Source organism: Moschus berezovskii, chromosome 10, assembly GCF_049115385.1.
Source record: "Moschus berezovskii isolate FMDL1 chromosome 10, NW_MosBer_1.0, whole genome shotgun sequence".
Taxonomy (NCBI): Eukaryota; Metazoa; Chordata; class Mammalia; order Artiodactyla; family Moschidae; genus Moschus; species Moschus berezovskii.
In genome coordinates, this window is record NC_142469.1 from 76,142,061 (window position 1) to 76,163,303 (window position 21,243).

Here is a 21,243-nt window from a genome sequence, read left to right on the forward strand (position 1 = left end):
TGACATAACATGAAAAGTGGGATTGTATACCACTACGAGGAACTACCACCTCAGTGGCTGGACAGAGAAGAAGCTGCAAAGCACTTCCCAAAGCCAAACTTGCACCCCCAAAAAAGGTCATGGTCATTGTTTAGTGGTCTGCTGCCAGGCTGATCCACTACAGCTTTTTGAATCCTAGTGAAACCACTACATCTGAGAAACACGCTCAGTAAATTGATGAGAAGAACCAAAAAAGGCAACGCCTGCAGCCAGCACTGGTCAACAGAATAGGCCCAATTTTTCTCTACAACAATGCCCGGCCATACATTGCACAACCAATGCTTCAAAAGTTGAACGAATTGGACTACCAGGTTCTGCCTCATCTGCCATTTTCACCTGACTTGCCAAGTGACTACCACTTTTTCAAGTATCTTGACAACTTTTTGCAGGGAAAATACTTCCACAACTAGGATACAGAAAATGATTTCCAAGAGTTTGTAGAATCCCAAGGCATGAATTTTTATGCTATAGGAATAAACAACCTTATTTATCATTGGCAAAAATGTGTTGATTATAATGGTTCCTATTTTGATTAAGGTTTCAGCCTAGTTATAACAATTTAAAATTCAGGGTCCGAAACCACATATTACTTTTGCACCAACATAACAGTTGAGTATACAGATTATGGGGTGAAGAAAAGGAATGAATGAGGCGGGGGGGTGGGGGGGAGATAGGACAATGGAGAAATGGAAGTGATGGAGGCTAAGCATTGGTATGGTGAGTAACCAAAGGCAAGAAAAAAACACGAGCTCTACTTTTTAATAACAGACTGAGAAGTATGAGCTTGATTTACTGGGCTGGTGGCAAAGTTAGTTCAGGTTTTTCCAGAAAGGTACTTTGCGGCCAACACAATAAAACACAAAAATAATGAATTCAGAAACAGCATTCAGACAAAAAATAAAAAACAGTCAACTGTCCATCTACTGCAATGACTTCAGTATGAGTCAGGGAACCAGGGGTGGCCCAGTTGACACAAGGCATGACAAACCCAGAAGAGGAGGAGTTTGGATCTGACTGGAGACACCAGGGGAGACCAACAGGTGTGGAATCTGGGAACCTATTCTCAAAAATAGGAGAATGAGAGGCCTAGAGCCTGGGTGAGGTCATAGGATTAGGGATGTAGATCGGCAAGTTGGCACCAATGGACACATGAGACCAACAGACGGAACTAGTCTCACGTGAGTATGTCTTGAGGAAGCCAACTATCAAAGGTAGGTAGGTAGGAGAGTGGACTAAAATAAAATGGACAGGGAGGCAGACAAAATGTAAGCATGGTGAATTGTCTCTGCAAGAGAAAGGAGTTTTAAGAAGGCAATAGTTTCACTTTCTATTTCAGCTTGGTTGAAATTTTTGGCAAATGGTAGGTGATTAGAGAGGGCAGTGGAGAGCAGTAATTAATGTCCTTTCCAAGAGGCATTGGTCCCAAAGTCAGTTAGATTGTACATTCTTTTGATTAGATAAAATTGCCTTGTTTTAATGAAAAAATTCCCCACCAATTAGATTTATCACAGATATTAGTATAGCTTCTTGATTATTCAGGACAGACTGCCTAATCGAATTCACTGTTTCCCACCCTTGCTGTCTGCTCTAGGCTATTTCATTACTCAATAGAACTTCTGCTTGATTCTAGGCAGGGGAAAAATAGAATCAATAGAGAAAACAGTCTTCTTTTTTTTAGGTTAGCAATCATGAACAGAAATGTGGGAGGCGGTAAAGGGGTCAGCTAAAACTACCAATCAAACTTATTAGAGCGTAATATGACCTTTAATTGTGCTGTTTGTCTATTCCTATTTTCCTTTTTTTTTTAAGAGCTTGTAACTCTGTTTTGCTTAATGAACGTGTATCATTTGTTGAACACAACTTCCACTCTGCCTAGCTTATGTTACAGGAAATGAAACCCTGACTTGACACTACCTGGAAATCTTCATAAAGAATGAGAAGCGGTATTATATTCTCCACTTCCTTCACACATTTCCAGGACACTTTATTTCAAGATTAAAATTTTAATTTGTAAAAGAAAGCTAAAATTAAGTCTGTTTCAGTCACTAGCAGACAAATAAGAATCTAGGAATACGCAGAAACTGCATCAAAGAGATCTTGGTTTCAAAGATCTTCAACATTTCTTGAAATATATGTAGAGAAAATCAGTTACCCATGTAAATCCAAATATCATGTGCTTTCATTTATTCACAATCAAACCATTAGAAAGTAAAATAAATCCATTTTTTTCTGGTTAATAAGTATTACAAATGACAGCTTTAATGTACTCTTAGGATTCCCAACAACTTTCAGAATCAAAGAAAATTATTTTTATTGTAATTTTAATGTTCACTATATTTTTTTCTCATTCTTTAAAAAACTATAAATTGAGTAGCTCTGAGTTAATTAGATATTCAATGTGTCAGAACATCCCAGTTCTTTACTGTTCTGGATGAACAAGAAGTAATTTATAGTATGAAAGATTTTATTTACACATTCACCTATCTTTTTTATAATTTTATTTATTTATTCATTTTTGCTGGGTCTTTGTTGCTGCCCAGGCTTCTCATTGCAGTGGCTCCTCTTATTGTGGAGTGTGGGCTCTTGGGCTTCAGCACCTGTGGCTCCTGAGCTCTAGAGCATCAGTTCAATGCTGTGGTGCACAGCAGATTAGCTGCTCCCTGGCATGTGGGATCTTCCCAGATCAGGGATCAAATCCGTGTCTCTTGCACTGGCAGGCGACTTCTTTACCACTGAGCCAATCAGGGAAGCCCTCGTTTATCTTTTTTTTATTGTGTTTTGCATTTAAACACATAGAGAAATACGTTCCCAAGTACTAAACATCCAGCTTTTGAGCTGGGAAGGAGAAAAAGTGGGAATCACCAACGCCAATAATACACAAGCATCCGACATTTAAATTTTTTCTTTTTAGCAGGGGGTAAAAAAAAAACAACCTTATTATTTGGCCATTTTAAACAAACCACATTTTGGGTCTAAATAATTTATTCCATAGCACAATCAATCTGAAACTAGGCATGGTTCTTCATGAAAACCTGTGCAAGTTTTAAAAGCTTTCTTAAGTTTCAACTCTACCTCACAGACATAGAAATCTGGATTGTCAATGCAAATTGACACACATTAATTATAGCATTAATTCAACCTGCTTTCACTTTTTGACAGTGTCATTAACATTCACCTTGAGTTTGGATATGGTTCTAACAGTTAAGTACAAGTTATACTTCATGTATTTGAATTTTGGTCAAGTAAAAGCAAAAAACCAAACTGCTATTTCCTTGCTTTAGTTTCCCACTCCTGGACTATACAATGTCAGTGAACATGTCTAACTAAGTCACATTCCCTAGCCTGTGTCCCCCTCTATCAGTCAGTGAGAGAATAGACCAATGCAGCCTTTTCTTCTGATTACAGGTCTAATTCTGCATCTCAATTTTTCAAGCATACACTCTGGTTGCTTACTTTACCTTAAGTCTTTATGTAGGGTCCAGAGAATTCTTAAATTTATCTTTCTCAATGTACCTGATGAGTGTGGGCAATCAGTCGAGCATGGTGCTACAAAATTACCTGAAAAGCACAAACTTCAGAATTTCCAGAGATGGGGATTCACATGGCCTCAGTCTTGAGTGTGCTCCACTCCAGAAATGGATTCAGTACATAGCAAATATGCACTTTAAAAAGATCATCCTAAATGACAAGTGGTAAAGCACTCATCCAGAGAGGAGTCTCAATAAAAATACAAAACTGTGGCTTTTATCTAACACAAAATAATGCAAGAAAATATAAAACCTTTCAGGATAATGATGATTCATTTATTATACCATAGGGCAGGAATACAGCTGAGATTTTAAAAACATGAGTGAATTATTTCTGTAAGGTACATGCAACTATTTCAATAAAAATGAGGTGCATATACTCAAGTGTGAAAAAGTTTTAAATATGATAGTTTATGAATTTCAGTTATTTCTAAAGTTTCATTTTAGTCTTCATTGGCTCTCAATTTGCATTTTTTAATTTTAAAACAGAATTTTCATTGTAAGACTATAAAACCCTAGAGCCAAAAAACACAAGTATGATAAATAATCTATTTGGTTAGACCAAGAAATAGTCAATTCTTACAATGCTTGTATTACTACTATAATTCAGACCTACCAGTTCTCAAAGTGTGGTCTGTAGACCTTGGGGGTCACCATGATTCTTTCAGAGGGTTATAAAGTCAAAGCTATTTCCTAATCATCCTAAGACACCATTTGCCCCTTTCACGGTGTGAACACTTTCACTGATGATGCAGAAACAACGGTGAATAAACCTGCTGACATCTTAACACAGGTCAAGGGAGTAACACCAAACTGTACCCAAAGTCACTGCGTTCTTTACCACCAAGCACTCACAGTGAAATAAAAAGCAAGCCAGTCAGTTTCTCTCAAGGATGTCCTCAGTGAAATGGAAAAAAATATCACTTTTTCTTACATCTCCACCCCAGAGTACATCTTTTTAATATTCTGTGTGATGAAATGGGAAGTACGCATAATACATTCCCTCTGCATACAAACGTGCAGTGGATGTCGAGAAGGAAACTGAATTCATATGAATGCATGAATTGTGAGCGGAAACCACTCTGGCATTGGATTTCTGGCACACGTTTTCTTGAAAATGAGATGAGCCTGTCACTTCAAGGAAAACAGTTGACAGAACTTGATACCAATGATAAAATTCAAGTTTTCATGTGAAAATGACAGTTTTGGAAAACTGTATTTTGGGCCCCTTGAGCTTGATAGCTTCTCTATATTAAAGACTCTTCTAATGAGATCAGCAGCAACCACAGATCTTTTTACTGTCTTAATCATTTTGCCTTTTCCAGGATGGCATATAGTTAGAATCATACAGTATACATGGTACCTTCTCAGACAGGCTTCTTTCACTACGTGATTATTTTTAACTTAATATTTTGAAAACTATTTGATTTGTAAATGGCAAATTTTAATCAATAAAATTCACATAAAACACTCTTTGGACTACTTCAATAATTTTTGTGTGTTCTGAGACCTTTGCTTGAGAACTACATCTACGGAATCTGCTTCCTGACCTACTGCTGCTTCCTGCTCTCTCAGATATTTGTGTGACTGCTGAACAGAGAAGGAAAAATGAAATCTAGTGTCTTTTCCTTTTCAGTCAAATGGCACAAAATACCTCTTCCACAAACAATTTGCATCTTTTGGTTTGCCTGAATACATGAATGCTGTGTGGAGGCCACTTTTCTCATGAGGCTCACATGAGGGTTTTCTTCAAAGCTAACAGTAATCTTTCTGTTAGAGCCTTTATGCACATTCCAGTCACTCTCCCTAAAGAATTACTACATGTGGCAATTTTGGAATATCCTGTCAAATGAAAGCAACATCAATTCTACCTCATTTTTAAACATAATTATTCTATAAAATCTATAAAAGTCTTACTTGTTCACTTAGCCTACATATTGTAGCTGCAGCCTCAAAGACGTTCTGTCCAAAATACATTTTTCTAAAATGAGGTGTGCTTCACTTAGTGAATTGGCCAAAAGTTCATTCACGGGTTTTCCTATATCTTATGGAAAAACTCGAACAAATTTTTTGGTCAATGCAATCCACTGGTGGGAGTCTATATTTGAAAGAGTCCCATCATGAATCCCTCAGAGCAAAGCAATATGCAGGGTGGAGTCAAACTGACTGAGATCAGCTCTGGCTTTGCCAGGCACCAACGGTACGACTGGGTGAGGGACTACCTCTTCAGGCCTCAGTGTTGTCATCTACATCCTAAGTGACTGTAAGAACTAACTGAAATAATACATGGTAAAGTCCTTCAACAAAGCTCAGCATAGAGTAGGCACTCAGTAAATGTGAGCTAATAATATTACTATGGATTTTCACATATACCTTACTCCTGGGTTTACTTCCAAACTCAATTCAATTCTACTCTTAAAGACAGATGTCCAGTTCTGTTTTTCCATTAATAATTGCCTGAACCAATATAATGATTTCTTTACAGAGTACTTCATTCAGTGAAACATTCGTTCAATCTAATCCTGCACACCACTGATAAAGGATGGTGCTAAAAATGCTCTTCTTCTTTGCAAATGACCAACAGAGCAAAGTCTAAACTAAGATACTCACATGGAATACCCTTGTCATTTGCCTTTGACAATCTGTCCAGCCCCTGCTGGGAACTCAACCCCCGGCCACAATGTAGGATCTGCTTCTGCTGATGTCTGGCCCATGGTTTTCCTACGTGCTCTTTCCTCTCTGCCCAATATGTGTGCCAATCCTCCCCACACTCAGCACACAGGAAATTTCCTGCTGCCTTCATGGGGAGGTCTTCCCTGACCTGCCAATCAGAAACAGTTTCTCCTGTCAACTTTCACAGCCCTTTCTCAATGCTTCTCTTAAAACACTTATTTACTTTTCTCACAAACTATCACAGTCCCTTGAATGTGGTATGCTCCCAATATACATTAATGAATCCATGAATGAAGTAACAGGGACTAACCCACAAGGCAAAGCTGAAAGGCAAGAGCTTGGGAGGGAAAACACAGAATTGTATTATATCTCTAGGAACAAAGCATCACTGGCTTGTCCTCACCATTAGTTTCATCTGCTGATTTAAGTGGAAAATTTTCAGGCTCATTTTCCTGCTCTCTTTTGTTGAATACCTACTTCTGAGATATCCCAGCAGGACTCTTAGTTCTTTAAAAAACTAGTTTTCCTGACTCTCTGAAGCTTTGACAAGGATTTCTGAGTAGTTAGTATTTGGCCCTAAAGCGAGAGGCAGGTCTTTTGGTTCACTCTGTCGACTTCAAATCTTGTAAGAACTTGATTTGAAAGCATTCCACAAAATCTTACAGCTTCTTTTACAAGTGTACTATGGTAAGGTTACATTCAATATTGTCAATCTTAGGTTTACAAGTGGGGATGAGGAAAAACTTCTCTAATCAAATCAAACAAAATAAAAGTTGCACTTAAAAAAAAAGTAACAAAACTCTTTTATCGTTTATAAAAACAGTTTTGAAATATATATGACTAAAACTCACTTAGTATTTGTTTTGTTTTTTCCTTAAATAGGAATGTTAATGGGAATCAAAAGAATTCATCTCTAGACTCAACTCCCTCATTTATTAACATTCTTTTTTCTTACCTTTTCAGCATTCAGTCTGAAATTTTACACTTACAGGACAGCTCAATTGGGAATAGCCACGTTTCAAATGCTCAAGAGCCACATGTGCCCTACTGGACAGAACAAGACCAGATTCTCACTGTGCTCTAATGCTAACTAAAGTATTTTGATGTATGACAGTAAAATAAATGTAGACCAATATGTCCTGGGAATATAATCCTCATGAACACAGGAATATCTGAAGAACATACAGAGACTTATTACTTTATCCCCCCAGCAAAATTTCTTCCTAATCCACCCACAAAATTACATTAAAATTTAAAATTACTATTTAAAAACTAGTATCTGGGATGTCTAACATTAGATAAGTTCTTGAAACAAATGAAACTATACTCAGCTCTACACATGATGGTCTTTTATGATTCTTGCCTAGAACTGACCTATGACAAATTACTTCAATCTCTAGGATTGTGGGGGCAAAGAAGATGCTCTATGTGAAGTATTAAACATTCTTTTAATTTCCATCCTCTACAATACACCCCTGCACTAGGGTATAATAAAGTTACCACCTCCATATTCCTCAGAGGCTGGGTGGGGGGTAACATATAAGTAGTGAGACAGGTACCAGGACCCCAAAATGAAGAGATGGGAAGGAGATTTGGAAAGCCTGTTCTCCCTCTAAAGTGGCAACACCTACTGAGCCAGTATGGCCTTGAGAGAAAGCAGGCTCTGACGTTTTTAGAATCACTGGGTATCTTCCCATTTTAAGCATCAATAATTCAAGTTCTATAACATGCTAAACATTCAAGTTTGTTTGGGCTGAAAAACAAACTGAAACTCTGGGTATGGTCTGTGTGTCTCCAATTTGTTAATTTTGTCCTCACCCTCTCTTTGCAGCGCCATTTAAAATTCTCAATTATAATGAAAAACTGGAGAAAACATGCAGCATTTGTGACTAAGGGATTAATATATTGTCACCTTGTTTATTTAACTTATATGCAGAGTACATCATGAGGAACGCTGGGCTGGAAGAAGCACAAGCTGGAATCAAGATTGCTGGGAGAAATATCAATAACCTCAGATATGCAGATGACACTACTCTTATGGCAGAAAGTGAAGAGGAACTCAAAAGCGTCTTGATCAAAGTGAAAGAGGAGAGTGAAAAGGTTGGCTTGAAGCTCAAGATTCAGAAAACAAAGATCATGGCATCTGGTCCCATCACTTCATGGGAAATGGATGGAAAAACAGTGGAAACAGTGTCAGACTTTATTTTTTTGGGCTCCAAAATCACTGCAGATGCTGATTGCAGCCATGAAATTAAAAGACGCTTGCTCCTTGGAAGGAAAGTTATGACCAACCTTGATAGTATATTAAAAAGCAGAGACATTACTTTGCCAACCAAGGTCCGTCTAGTCAAGGCAATGGTTTTTCCCGTGGTCATGTATGGATGTGAGAGTTGGACTGTGAAGAAAGCTGATCGCCGAAGAATCGATGCCTTTGAACTGTGGTGTTGGAGAACTCTTGAGAGTCCCTTATACTGCAAGGAGATCCAACCAGTCCATTCTAAAGGAGATCAATCCTGGATGTTCATTGGAGGGACTGATGCTAAAGCTGAAACTGCAATACTTTGGCCACCTCATGCGACGAGTTGACTCACTGGAAAAGACTCTGATGCTGGGAAAGGTTGGGGGCGGGAGGAGAAGGGGACGACGGAGAATGAGATGGCTGGATGGCATCACCGACTCTGTGGACATGAGTTTGAGTGTACTCCGGGAGTTGGTGGTGGACAGGGAGGCCTGGCGTGCTGTAATTCATGGGGTTGCAGAGAGTCGGACACGCCTGAGCGACTGAACTGAACTGAACTGATTCTTAACAATTCTGTAAGAGATCAAAGATGATAAACACTTGAATAGAAGGGAATGCCTATCCACTCCAGTATTCTTGCCTGGAGAATTCCATGGATAGAGGAGCCTGGTGGGCTACAGTTCATGGGGTCCCAAAGGGCTGGACAAGGGACAGAAAATGGCAATTCAAAGAAATGCAAACTGTGTTCATGTGCACATATGTATACATATATATGTGCGAATACGTGTATTCCCGAGCAAAGAACAATAGTGATTTAAAAATACTCTGTCCTCACAATTTAAAAAAGGGAGGGGACAAAGGCTCTTTCCTCACCAGGTTGGCAAAGCCTTTTTAAATGTCATGTCAATGTATGGCAAAACCAACCAATATAATATTGTAAAATAATTAGCCTCCAATAAAAAAAAAATGTCAAACAATCTTTAGTGTTGGTGAGTGCGCGGGGAAACCGGGAGACTCTCAAGCTGCTAGTGGGTGTCTAACTCTGTAGAACCTCTAAGGAAGACAGGTGGGAAATAAGTCAAGAAGAAACTTGGTGTCTGGTAGCACACCAACTCTTATTTCTAAAAATTTGTCCTAGAGAAACAATGAAATTAATGGCCTCAAAATGTACATACAACTACAATCTTTGCAGCTGTGCATTTACTCGTGAAAACTGAGCAATTAGTCTAAACAGTCATTAACAAGGGTCAAGGAAGCCATCCTGTGTCCATTCTATGGCTGTTGGAAATGGATCAGATAACGATGGGCAAAGTTACCTATAATGTACTGTGAAGACACTGTGTACCATGGAGAAAAATGGCAGATAGACAGAATAGATAGACAGAATCAACAGGATTGACCTAAATGAATAGAGACATGAAAACACATGTGCGAGTGTATCAAAGTGTGTTCACACACATATACACTGTGGAAAGGGATTATCTATCTCTAGGAGCAGAGTGATTATGGGTCACTTACATTTTCTACCATCTTTCCCTTTCAAAAAATTATGATTGCCTCTCCTTTTTTATTACCAGAAAAAAACAGAGTTTCATTTGCAAAACCAACAGTCAATGATGATTCTGTCCTAGAGCAAACTCTGGGGAATCAGACTCCCAGGTGCTAATGTATGCACAATGGCAGAGGCATCCACTGCCTCCTCTGTGGGGAAGTTCAAATATACTGGAAGTAACTCATTGGTAGCACCTGCCAGATTCACAAATGTTAAATGGAACATTCCATAGCATTCCACAGTGAAAAATGGCAGTGCCTCAGTTCAGTTCAGTTCAGTCGCTCAGTCGTGTCCGACTCTCCGCAACCCCATGAATCACAGCACGCCAGGCCTCCCTGTCCATCACCAACTCCCGGAGTTCACTCAAACTCATGTCCACAGAGTCGGTGATGCCATCCAGCCATCTCACTCTCTGTCATCCCCTTCTCCTCCCGCCCCCAATCTTTCCCAGCATCAGAGTCTTTTCCAGTGAGTCAACTCATCGCATGAGGTTGGCAGTGCCTGAAACTCACTAAATCCAAACTGACTTTTCATTTCTATGTAGAAGTCTTCATTTTAGGTTTAACTTGCATTGAAAACTAAGCTGTAATAAAACGCTAATTTGGGGGTATAAGACTAGTACAACTAGGTAAACAGAATAAAATAAGAATGCAATAAATACAATGGGAACTGATATGCCTGAAACATCCCTGGCTCTTGAACTGAAGAGAGTCATCTGGAAGCTAACAGGCTGGTGTTTCTCTTTCAAGGACAGCAAGTAAATGAGTAGCTTGTGATCCGCTGGAGATCTGTTCAGCCAACACTGTCACTCTCTTGTTAAGGTAGTTAGACACTTGATGCTAATTTCAAGTTCACTTTGAAACCGTGAACATCACCCTGACTCTGAAATGCTGGTTGGAACACAATATCATCTTGCTTAGAAACTGGTGTTCATGGATGCATGCTAACCCAGAGAGCAACACCGCTCAGAGTTATTTATTGTGGGACAGTCGAGGCCTGGAACTCAGGGGCCACAGGACAGGCTCAAAGGAATGAGGCATGTACCAGGTTTTTAGTGAGCACTGGTAGGCTGCAGTCCATGGGGTCACTAAGAGTCGGACACGACTGAGCGACTTCACTTTCACTTTTCACTTTCATGCACTGGAGAAGGAAATGGTAACCCACTCCAAGGTTCTTGCCTGGAGAATCCCAGGGACAGGGGGTCCTGGTGGTCTGCCATCTATGGGGTCGCACAGAGTCGGACACGATTGACGCGACTTAGCAGCAGCAGCAGCAGCAGCACTAACTTTGGTGGCTCTGTCAGACCGACACTCTCTGTCTTCTCAGATGAAGGCAGGCAAGGTGGATGGAAAAGCAAAAGGCCCAATTACTGAGCTTTCCCGCTTCCTGAAATCACCCTGTGTAAATCCTGTTTCCTCAACCTGTTATCGGCTCCATCTCCACTATGTGACTGAAGTAGCTCTGACAAAGCCCTCAGGCTGACTCTGGACCACCAATTCCAAAGGAACGTGTACCTGGTTTCTTTGCCATATTTAATGCTTGGTTACTCTCCCCTTCTCGGAGTTAGCTTCTCTTGCAGCTTCTGTGGCACCCTCCCCTCCTTGTTTCTATATTCTTGCCATCTGACTCCTCCTCCTAGAGCTCCTCTGGTCCCCAGGCCCCAACTCTCTGACCTGGTCCTGGGTAGCGACACTCAAACCAAAGGCTTCATCAGTGGACCACACATTCAGATGTGCCCACCTCTTGTTTTGAAGCCTGCAGTGGTCTCTCTCTGTGAAAGCTCTTGGCTACTTCCTGGACCTCTCCATGGAGACAGTCCACATGCATCTCAAACTCAGCATCTCTGGGGTTGAAAATTCTAAATTTTTATTTGACTTTTTAAGAACAAAAGGGTTCATGGTTGGCCTTCTACGTTACACAAAGTTCTTACAATGTGCCTTATTAACAAATTCTCTGTAACTTCTATTGTCTCCCCCAGTTTACAGATGACAGAACTGAGACACAGTGAAATAAAATAAGCTGCCCACATCACACAACTATGAATTGGATTTGAACCCTGCAAAACTGCTGTTACACTTTCTCTTGACACTCAGACTATCTGGTAAATTTCCAATTAAGCATATTCTCTGTGTGTATGCATAAGTCAGAGCCTTATACGTTCACTTCCAAGATTCCACTATAATTCCCATGACAGTTGGCCTCTCCTAGAGTACCAGACAATGACAACAACACACGCTTTTACTTTAAGACAACTACACTGAGAGAACTGGCCATACTGCACATGACAAATGAAAAATAAAACTCATGTGTTCTATGATTAAAATTACAGGTACCACCAACCACCCATTTGCCCAAGACAGAAACCTGGGCGTTATCTGGGATTCTCCCCAGCTCCTGCATCCTCCCAACTCATTAACTTCCATATCCTCAAAAAAAACAGTCAACAAGCCACAAACTTGATCTCCTTACTCCTTCTCAAATACATAGGAATACCCCATAGCTTTTCAGGATAAACTTCAGCCTCTTCGGATTGGCTCCTATGACTGTTTATGATCAGGCCTCTGCCTCTCTGCCCTGCTCATCTCCCATGACTCTCCTACAAGTGCCCTGCAAGGCAGCTGCACAGCACTTTGCACAATTCCTGGAGTGCTGGGTTCACAGAATCGGATCACGCTGGTTCGTGGATGGCCCCCTTCCACTCCTTTCTTCATTGGGCCAATTCTGATTCACCGTGACATTCAAGAGAAGCCATCTCTGATGCCCCATCCTGATTCTGAGATCTCGTCTCTGTTCCCAACAAATCCAGTCCAGAACCTATCAGAAAACTTGAGACTCTATTCTGCTGTGAGTGTAGACCTTGTTTGATTTGAAATCTCCGTGGTAAAACAGCAGTTAACACTAATGAGCCTGCCAGCATATCTGTACAATGAACAACAACAGAGAGAAGACGAGTGAACACATGAGAGACCGCTCCTCCTTCATTTCATCCTTTGGCCATCCACTGCTGTCAGCAGAAGGGAGGCGTCATTCACTTTTTCATCCTACATCAATGATTACTCAAGGAATCGGAGAGGCTCATTTGAAGTCTGAGTTCACAGAGCTGATGGTGCCAGCTGAAGCAGGGTTGGGAGCTCCCCCTCCTGGGGCTCATTCTTTCTGAGTCCACACAGATCACCCCACCAAGTCTGGGCTCTTCTCCCTCCTCATTAGGATCAGTGTCGGATACCATTCTAGTGGAGACAAGGTCAGTAACATTGTGTATCCATCCGAAACCTCATAAATATGCATTTAGGATAAAATAGTAAGGGAGAGTAGTCCTGAAGAGGGCATAAAACAATGCAAAGATTTAGGGAAGTGTTTCTCTAAAGTATTTTCTTGTTCATGGAGCTGCATTTAGCTTCAAACGTCCGACTAGGGGAGGCAGACTAGGAGTTCTGCAGGCATGTTGTTCTTTGACCGTCTTTCCATCCTCCACACCCCACTTTCAATGCTTGATCAAGAGGTCAGACTACTCCAAAGGAAGAGGTCAGGTTAAACCAGGAGGAGAGCTTTTCACACCTGAAAAGGGAGACGGGGCCAATATATCACAAACAATACTTTCTTCTTCTCTGATGCTGAAATACTGTCTTGATCCTGCTCTTTGGCTCCACTGACCTGCTGCCTCTGTGGGATTCTGGCAGGGCAGCCAGAGGGTAGCTGAAGCAGTGGAAACACATTCTTCCTAGCCCTGACAGTCATCAGCAAAGGAAATTGTTCAGGAACAAATGGTGTGGCCAGTGGGGAATGGAGATGCAAAAATGACTGAGACACACTGAGGTAGCTCGCATTTGTCCTTCAGATTTCAACTCAAAACTGAGCTTCTCAAGTAACTGCCTAATCTGGTAACAGTTCAAACCCTCCACTCTGTTCCCTCATATTATTTCCTTCAGAGCATCTGTGAGATATGCAATGACACTTTGTATATTTGTTAATATTGACACCTCCCCTCCTGGAGTGAATTCTTCCGAAGGAAGGGAACCATGACTGTTGTCTACCAATTTGACAATCCAAACCCTCACTGCCTAAGCTCCCCTAGCACCTTTTGGCACTTGTTAAATATCTTTTGATGACAGAATGAATCTTCCTAAATTTGTCTAGCTTGCCCACCTGACATGTGAATTTACACTTTAACTGCTAAATCTGTTTAATGAGGATGCTTATAAAAGATGACCCCTGAGACAGGCTTACTTCAAAGGCTGTGTGTGTGTATGTGTGTTCACTGCACAAGTGAATACAAGGTGCCAAGAATAATCCAGAACAGCCAAGACATTCTTGAAGAAAAAGAACTGGGGGGGTGTTCCGTTCCGTTCCGTCGCTCAGTCGTGTCCGACTCTTTGAGACACCGTGGACTGTAGCCTACCAGGCTTCTCCATCCATGGGATTCTCCAGGCAAGAATACTTGAGTGGGTTACCGTTTCCTTAGCCTATCATATATAAATTCTAATTTTAAAGCTATATAGCACTGGAGTAGGGGTAGGCACAGACTGATGGAGATGAGTGTGCTCAGAAACACACCCATGCTTGTAAGAAACTTGCTCTCTGACCTGCAGACTACATGGGGCAAGGGTCAGCTCTTCAATAGAGGGCTGGAACACTGGCTACAAACAAATCACTGTTTTCTAATCACACAGAAAAAATTTCAGATAGATTAAGGATTGACTCATGAAAGGCAACATTGAAATTTCTGAAATGAAAATATCTTTAACACCTCAGGGTATGGAAAAACCATACGCCATAAAGGAAAGTTTGATGGCTCAACTACATTAACATATTAAATGCTACATTCAGTATATTAACATATTGACCTCTATTAATAATAAAAGATAAACCACAAACCTGAAGATTCTTGCAACACATAAAATTGACAGATTAGTATTCATAATCTATCAAGAAGCAGTAAAACCAAGAAAGTTATACGGCATTAAGTTATATGTCATTATATGTCATAAGTTGTACTTCATTTCATATCTATCTATCACACTGGCAAAAATGAGTAAGTCAGAAGGGAGGTTGTGCTCTGGTAGGACCCCTCACTTCCTGCGATGTGAGAGCACTTGGCCTTCCAACGATGAGGAAGACGTGGTCTGTGACACGCCCTTCCAGTGAGGACCTCTCTCTCAATTGATCAATGTATGGATCACTTTAAAAACAAAAATGCAATCTTAGTCATATGTGCTGTATAGTAAAACCTGCTTTTCAAAATCCTAATACATACACAATTAGGAACACTTACTCCTTTTTTAAGAATTCTTTAACGCAGCTTTTAACGGCAATATGTATTTCTGTCATCACATGGAAGCAGCACAATGTATAGCCACTCCCTATTGCTGGCCATTTAGATTGCTTCAAATTTCTTGCTGGCATATATAAAAATGTGACAGTACTGAAGATAAGTATTTGTATATATCTCTGATTATTTAAGAAACTCCTCACAGTAGTTTAAGTGGTAAGCAGGTTTAATATAAGGTTTTGTCAAATTGCCCTCCAGGAAATATTACTAATTACTAACCAGCGTAAGTATAGTTTCCCTCCCACAACCTCCCTAACTCTCGCTAATATAAACTTTGCCACATTTAGAAGTGAATTTTTCATTTGTACTGATTTAGGTGATAACTGCAAGGAGATCCAACCAGTCCATTCTAAAGGAGATCAATCCTGGGGGTTCATTGGAAGGACTGATGCTAAAGCTGAAACTCCAATACTTTGGCCACCTCATGCAAAGAGGTGACTCACTGGAAAAGACTCTGATGCTGGGAAAGGTTGGGGGCGGGAGGAAAAGGGGACGACAGAGAATGAGATGGCTGGATGGCATCACCAACTCTGTGGACATGAGTTTGAGTGTACTCCGGGAGTTGGTGATGGATAGGGAGGCCTGACATGCTGTGATTCATGGGGTCGCGGAGAGTCAGACACGACTGAGCGACTGAACTGAACTGAACTGAACTGAGGCTAAACACTTTTTGCTTAAGTTTCTACATGGTTTACTTGCTTAATCCTTAATCCTCTGCTTTTTTTTTTTTTACTTAAGTGAGTGAAGTGAAATTCGCTCAGTCGTGTCCAACTCTTTGCGACCTCATGGATTATACAATCCATGGAATTCTCCAGGCCAGAATACTGGCATGGATAGCCGTTCCCTTCTCCAGGGGATCTTCCCAACCCAGGGATAGAACCCAGGTCTCCCGCATTGCACGCAGATTTTTACCAGCTGAGCCACAAGGGAAGGCCTTTTTGTTTTTTCACTTTTTTACATTTTTTGATGACACATAAATGACAATATATTCCTTTCTCTGCCAAGCATACTGAACTTTATCACTTACTCTTTACTTTTGTTTTTGTTGGTTTGGCTCAAATTGTAAATATTTCTATAGTCAAAGCAATCTTTCCCTTTACGGTTCCTTCTCTGATACACAATTATTCTTAATGTCCACATTTAAAAGACTTAACTCCTCTTGCCCTTGGGCCCCTACAATAAAAGTCCCTCATCTAAGCAATGGCAATAGCATCTTTCTCACAGTGACCACTCAGGTAACTTATACTAATGTTATAAATTATAAAATATAAAAATAAATATAAATTATAAGTTATAAAGGTAACTGATACAAAATAGGACAGTAACATATAAGTGTTGAGTATCAGCAGCTCTCAACACATGGTAGTTATCAACACCACATGATGCCCATTGATCCCCAGAGTTTATAATTAACTGAATGCAGGTCACCTGAGCAGGTGACCTTGGGGACAATTTAGACTGAAAGCCTGGATGGACTGTAGGAGACAGGCACCGTGGTTCAGACATGCCTTTCCGTTCCTCAGCAGGTTCAGGGACACAGCACAGCTGACGGGCGCTTACCTTACTCTTCCCCCTCCTCCAGCTCGGTTTCTTTGTGCACCACCACCCTCGTGACCGACATGTCGGGGTGCTGCTCCCTGGCTTCCCTGATGGCCTGGGCCAGCGCCTGTGGGGTCAGGAGAGAGCGTGGTGAGCAGAGAAGGAGGTTCTTTTTCGGGGTGGCAATGCACGAGCACGCTCATCACCTGCGAGCCCGCCTCCAGCAGAAAGCAATGCTTTCACTGCTTTATCTGAGGAAGCAAGAAGATCTGAAATGGCCTCCTTGTTCATTTTGGAGAGTCCATCTCATTTCCCCAGATTTCCCATTTCTCCCATCCATTTCCAGATAACAATTCATGGAGGAGAAACACTCTGGCCCTGAATTCCACCCAACCTGGCATTGATAGCATGACACATGGAGAAAACAGATCTTCTCTGACCTCAGAATTTTCATCCACTACCTGACACTGATGCTGAGATTGTAAAGATCATGTTAAGGCCTGCTGTATGGACTGAAGGAATGACGTAAAGCCTCCAGCATGCTGTCTGCCCTCCACACTCTAGTGATACTTGTAGTTATCTAGTTGCCTCACCCCCCCACCCCCCCACACACACCCCCCACCCCCCCCACACACTCCCCCACCCCCCCACACACACCCCCCAGCACAGGACCAGGCTCAGCTCATCTTTTCCCTCTTAGGCTCTCAGTAATTGCTTGAGGAATGTTGCAGGAAAAATATCTATCAACTTCCAGGACACAGAAGGATTAAAACTGCAAGCAACAATGATGACAATCAGTTAAATGCTAAAGAGGAGAGAGACTAATCTTTAGATAATAAAATACGGCTCCCTCTTTTACATGGAAAGAGCAAAGGTGCAAAGGTTAATGGGTTCTCTCAGGGCCATCCTCCAGGGGGGCTGCAGGGCCGGAGAAGGACCTGAGCCACCACTCCATTGGTTCATGGGATCTTTCCTAGACCCGGCTATGAGAAAGCAGACAATGTTTCTCTGTGCTTGATCAGAAAGTAAACTGTATATACAGATTATATACAAAGTGGAAAGATCCTATTTTTCAGAGGGAAAGGTGTTTAAAGAGGTCTTGGGGAGAAAGTAAAAGAAAACCCACACAGAACAGTACTCTTTTAGCACAGAACTGGAAAATAAAAAAAGTCCTACTAGGAGAGAGAGTTGTACCTCATCAGGAAAACAGGCCTTTGAAAAAAGCAGCAGAATTTTCTTGTGACTCTGTCACCTGCCTTCAAGGACAACTGCACTTCTTGTTTGCAACATTGTTTCTGTCAGCTGGAAGGTTATGGAGCAACACTCTGAGCCTCTTTCCACAAAGAAAGATAAAGCTGCTGCTGCTGCTGCTAAGTCACTTCAGTCGTGTCTGACTCTGTGTGACCCCATAGATGGAAGCCCACCAGGCTCCCCCATCCCTGGGATTCTCCAGGCAAGAACACTGGAGTGGGTTGCCATTTCCTGCTCCTAACAAAAGATTATTTTTTACGACACAAGTTTTTTACTCAGCTTGGAAGGCACTTGAAGGTGCTTCAGTTCCTACTGGGGAACAAATTCTGGTGACTCAGCTGTGTTGGGACAAGAGAGAACTTAGGGGATCAGGCTTCCATTTGAGCCACAGCACAATTGCTTGTCACATGGGGAGAGCAGGCAGCCAGGAGGGTGGGAGTGGAGTGGAGACCTGGTCTCAGAGTAGGACAGAAAGTCCTGCCATGTACCGACTGCAATGTGAATGGGGAAGGAGACCCAGTACAGCAGGGGGCCTTTAAGTCTGTGTGCCTGTGCATAGGGAAGGGGGAGACTCAACAATCACCACTTGATCTACTTACTCCCGGCTGGTCTGAGGAATCCCATCTGAGAAAGGCCAACTCTGATGGGGGCCAACGTGGCTACAACCAACTTCTCAGACACTTTGAATTTATGTTCATTACAAAGGTCTGCCTGGGCTTCCCTGGTGGCTCAGACGGCAAAGAATCTGCCTGAGATGCAGGAAACCCAAGTTTGACCCCTGGGTGGGAAATGGCAACCCACTCCAGTATTCTTGCCAGGAGAATTTCATGGGCAGAGAAGCCTGGAGGGCCTCAGTCCACGGGGTTGCAAAGAATCGGATGCAACTGAGCAACCAACACTTTCACTTTCTTTCACAAAGATCTGCCTGCATTAAACACGTGCACTTGTTAAAGAGGAAATATACATGATACCCAAGAGAAAGTGGAATACACAAAACACACTTTAATTAGCTGAAAAGTAGGGAAAATGGAAAGCTGCTATTATTATCTTCAAATGCATTTGAAATCAGACTTCCTTTAGTTCCTTTCCTTCCATAACATCAGTACATATAATAAAATACTGTAAAATGTTAATGTGTTATAGCAACAATCAAGACTGTGAGAAAGCTATCACATCACACTGCCAAGTTGAGAAGTTATTTTATTAGAAAGGAAACACTCTGCCATCTTGTTTCTCCCTCCCTGGTTCGGAGCTGAGAGACATCAGGTGTAGAAACTGCAAAGCACGCCTCTTTCATTTGCCAACACAAAAAAAGATTCCTTTTTTTCCTATCTTGCTCAGATGAAGGATTTCCTTCCACTATTAAAATTCTTCTAATGTGGGCAAGGAACTGAAAAAGGTGCCAATGACATGAAAGTCACTGCATGATCAACCTCAGTTTTTGCCAGGGAAGTGATTTTCCTCCTTTACTTTTAAATAGTTTCATAGTCTAATTCACAGGTTTTAAGGGGAAAGCAAATACACCATGAGCTTTGGATAACAAGCACAACAGAAGCCACAATTATATTTACTCAGAAAAGGTTAAAACTTTTAACTTTTTCATTAAAAGTTATGAAAATTATTAAATTTCTCTTCATTTGGATATCTGACCTCATTTTTAGGGTTTTTATTTTTTAAACTGGAGTATACAGCTGGTTTACAATGTTGTGTTAGTTTCAGCTGTACAGAAAGTGATATATATCCATTCTTTTTCAGATTCTTTTCCATTATTGGTTATTACAAGATACAATATAGTTCCCTGTGCTAAATAGTAGATCCTTGCTGTTCATCTCTTTATATAGAGTTGTGTGTGTGTGTGTTAATCCCAACCTAATTTATCCTTCCCCCTCCCTCCTCAGTTTTAAAATGTGCTAAAACAGAACATCATACACACAAGGTGTGTGTCCTCACAGCAACAGCTAAAGCTGTGATGCATCATCATGACTCTTTTATAACGGAAGAGTTCTTTCGGAACCAACATTTCAGGCTGTGTTTTTAATATCTGCTGTTCAGAAGCAGTATCATCTAGATTTTAGTTTTTGCGTTAAAACAGGACAAAGAAACACACATAAAATAAAACCTGAGAGTAATCCCTCAAGAGAAAAAGTGGCATTTTAAAGTCTGAAAGGCCTAGTTCAGTGGAGAGAGAGTGCAGAAGAGACAAAGGCTCAGGGAAGGCGCCGATTCCCACCTTCCATCATGCCAAAGAGTGCAGGCTCCTGCCCAGCACACATTCAGCAAAGGCTGAGTGGGAGTCCCAGAGGGAAACAGACTAAGAATAGGGTTTATTCAAACTTAAGGTCAGAGCAATTCAACACTGTCCTAGTGAAGAGAAGTAGAATAAGTCCTCTATATGGGAAACCAGAGCTTGATCTCCACACAGGTGACTCACTTCCTAGGAGTGAAGAGACGCATGTACAGTCATATACTAGGAATCCCCACTACTAAGTCAAAATAGAGTCAGGGCAACCCTTTATACCTCTAAAAACTCTCATGGAATTTTAAAAAATACATTATGAAATATGTAAGTAAAATTATGTAGACAGTAATTTAAAAAAAAGAATAATTTTCTTTCTAGGCATAGAAGAAAATCTATTCCTCTTTGGCCACATACAGTGAGTCCTTCTTAAACGAGAAATTTTGTTCTCCAAAATTCTCTTTCCCAAGTCCAATAGTGTTCAAAGCTGGGAAACTATCATTTGTTCCTACTTCTCAGTTGAGATGGCCAATTGAACATTTCCTTTTCCTCAAATTATTGTAAAAGGAAAAAAGCTTGGTCTCCTTTAAAGTTGAGATAAAAATCACTCAGAATATAACAAGACAAAGAATTCTCATCACCACTTGGCACTGCAGTCTAAAATTAAAACAACTCTCCAAGTCACAGTGGTTTCACTCATTGCCTGCTTTCTAAAGGCATGCATTCTGCTCCACAATAGAACGGAAGCACTATTATTCTTTAAAAAAATCTTTTCTGAATACATGTAAATTTTTACTTTGTAAGAGACCTTGTATTACCTTCTCCTCAATAATGGTAATGACTGGAGGAAAACGCCTA

General features: G+C 41.0%; 1 protein-coding gene across 12 annotated transcripts in view; it reads right to left on the reverse strand.

The window, feature by feature from the left end:
- Positions 1-21,243, reverse strand: part of EPB41L2 (erythrocyte membrane protein band 4.1 like 2) — a 211,987-nt gene that overhangs the window by 1,475 nt on the left and 189,269 nt on the right. For all 12 annotated transcript variants that reach the window (XM_088840745.1, XM_088840752.1, XM_088840751.1 and 9 more), the window contains one exon: positions 16,920-17,025. In XM_088840745.1, the coding sequence (XP_088696871.1) occupies positions 16,921-17,025 (105 nt within the window). In that variant the 3' untranslated portion in view covers position 16,920. The remainder of the gene's footprint in view (positions 1-16,919; positions 17,026-21,243) is intronic.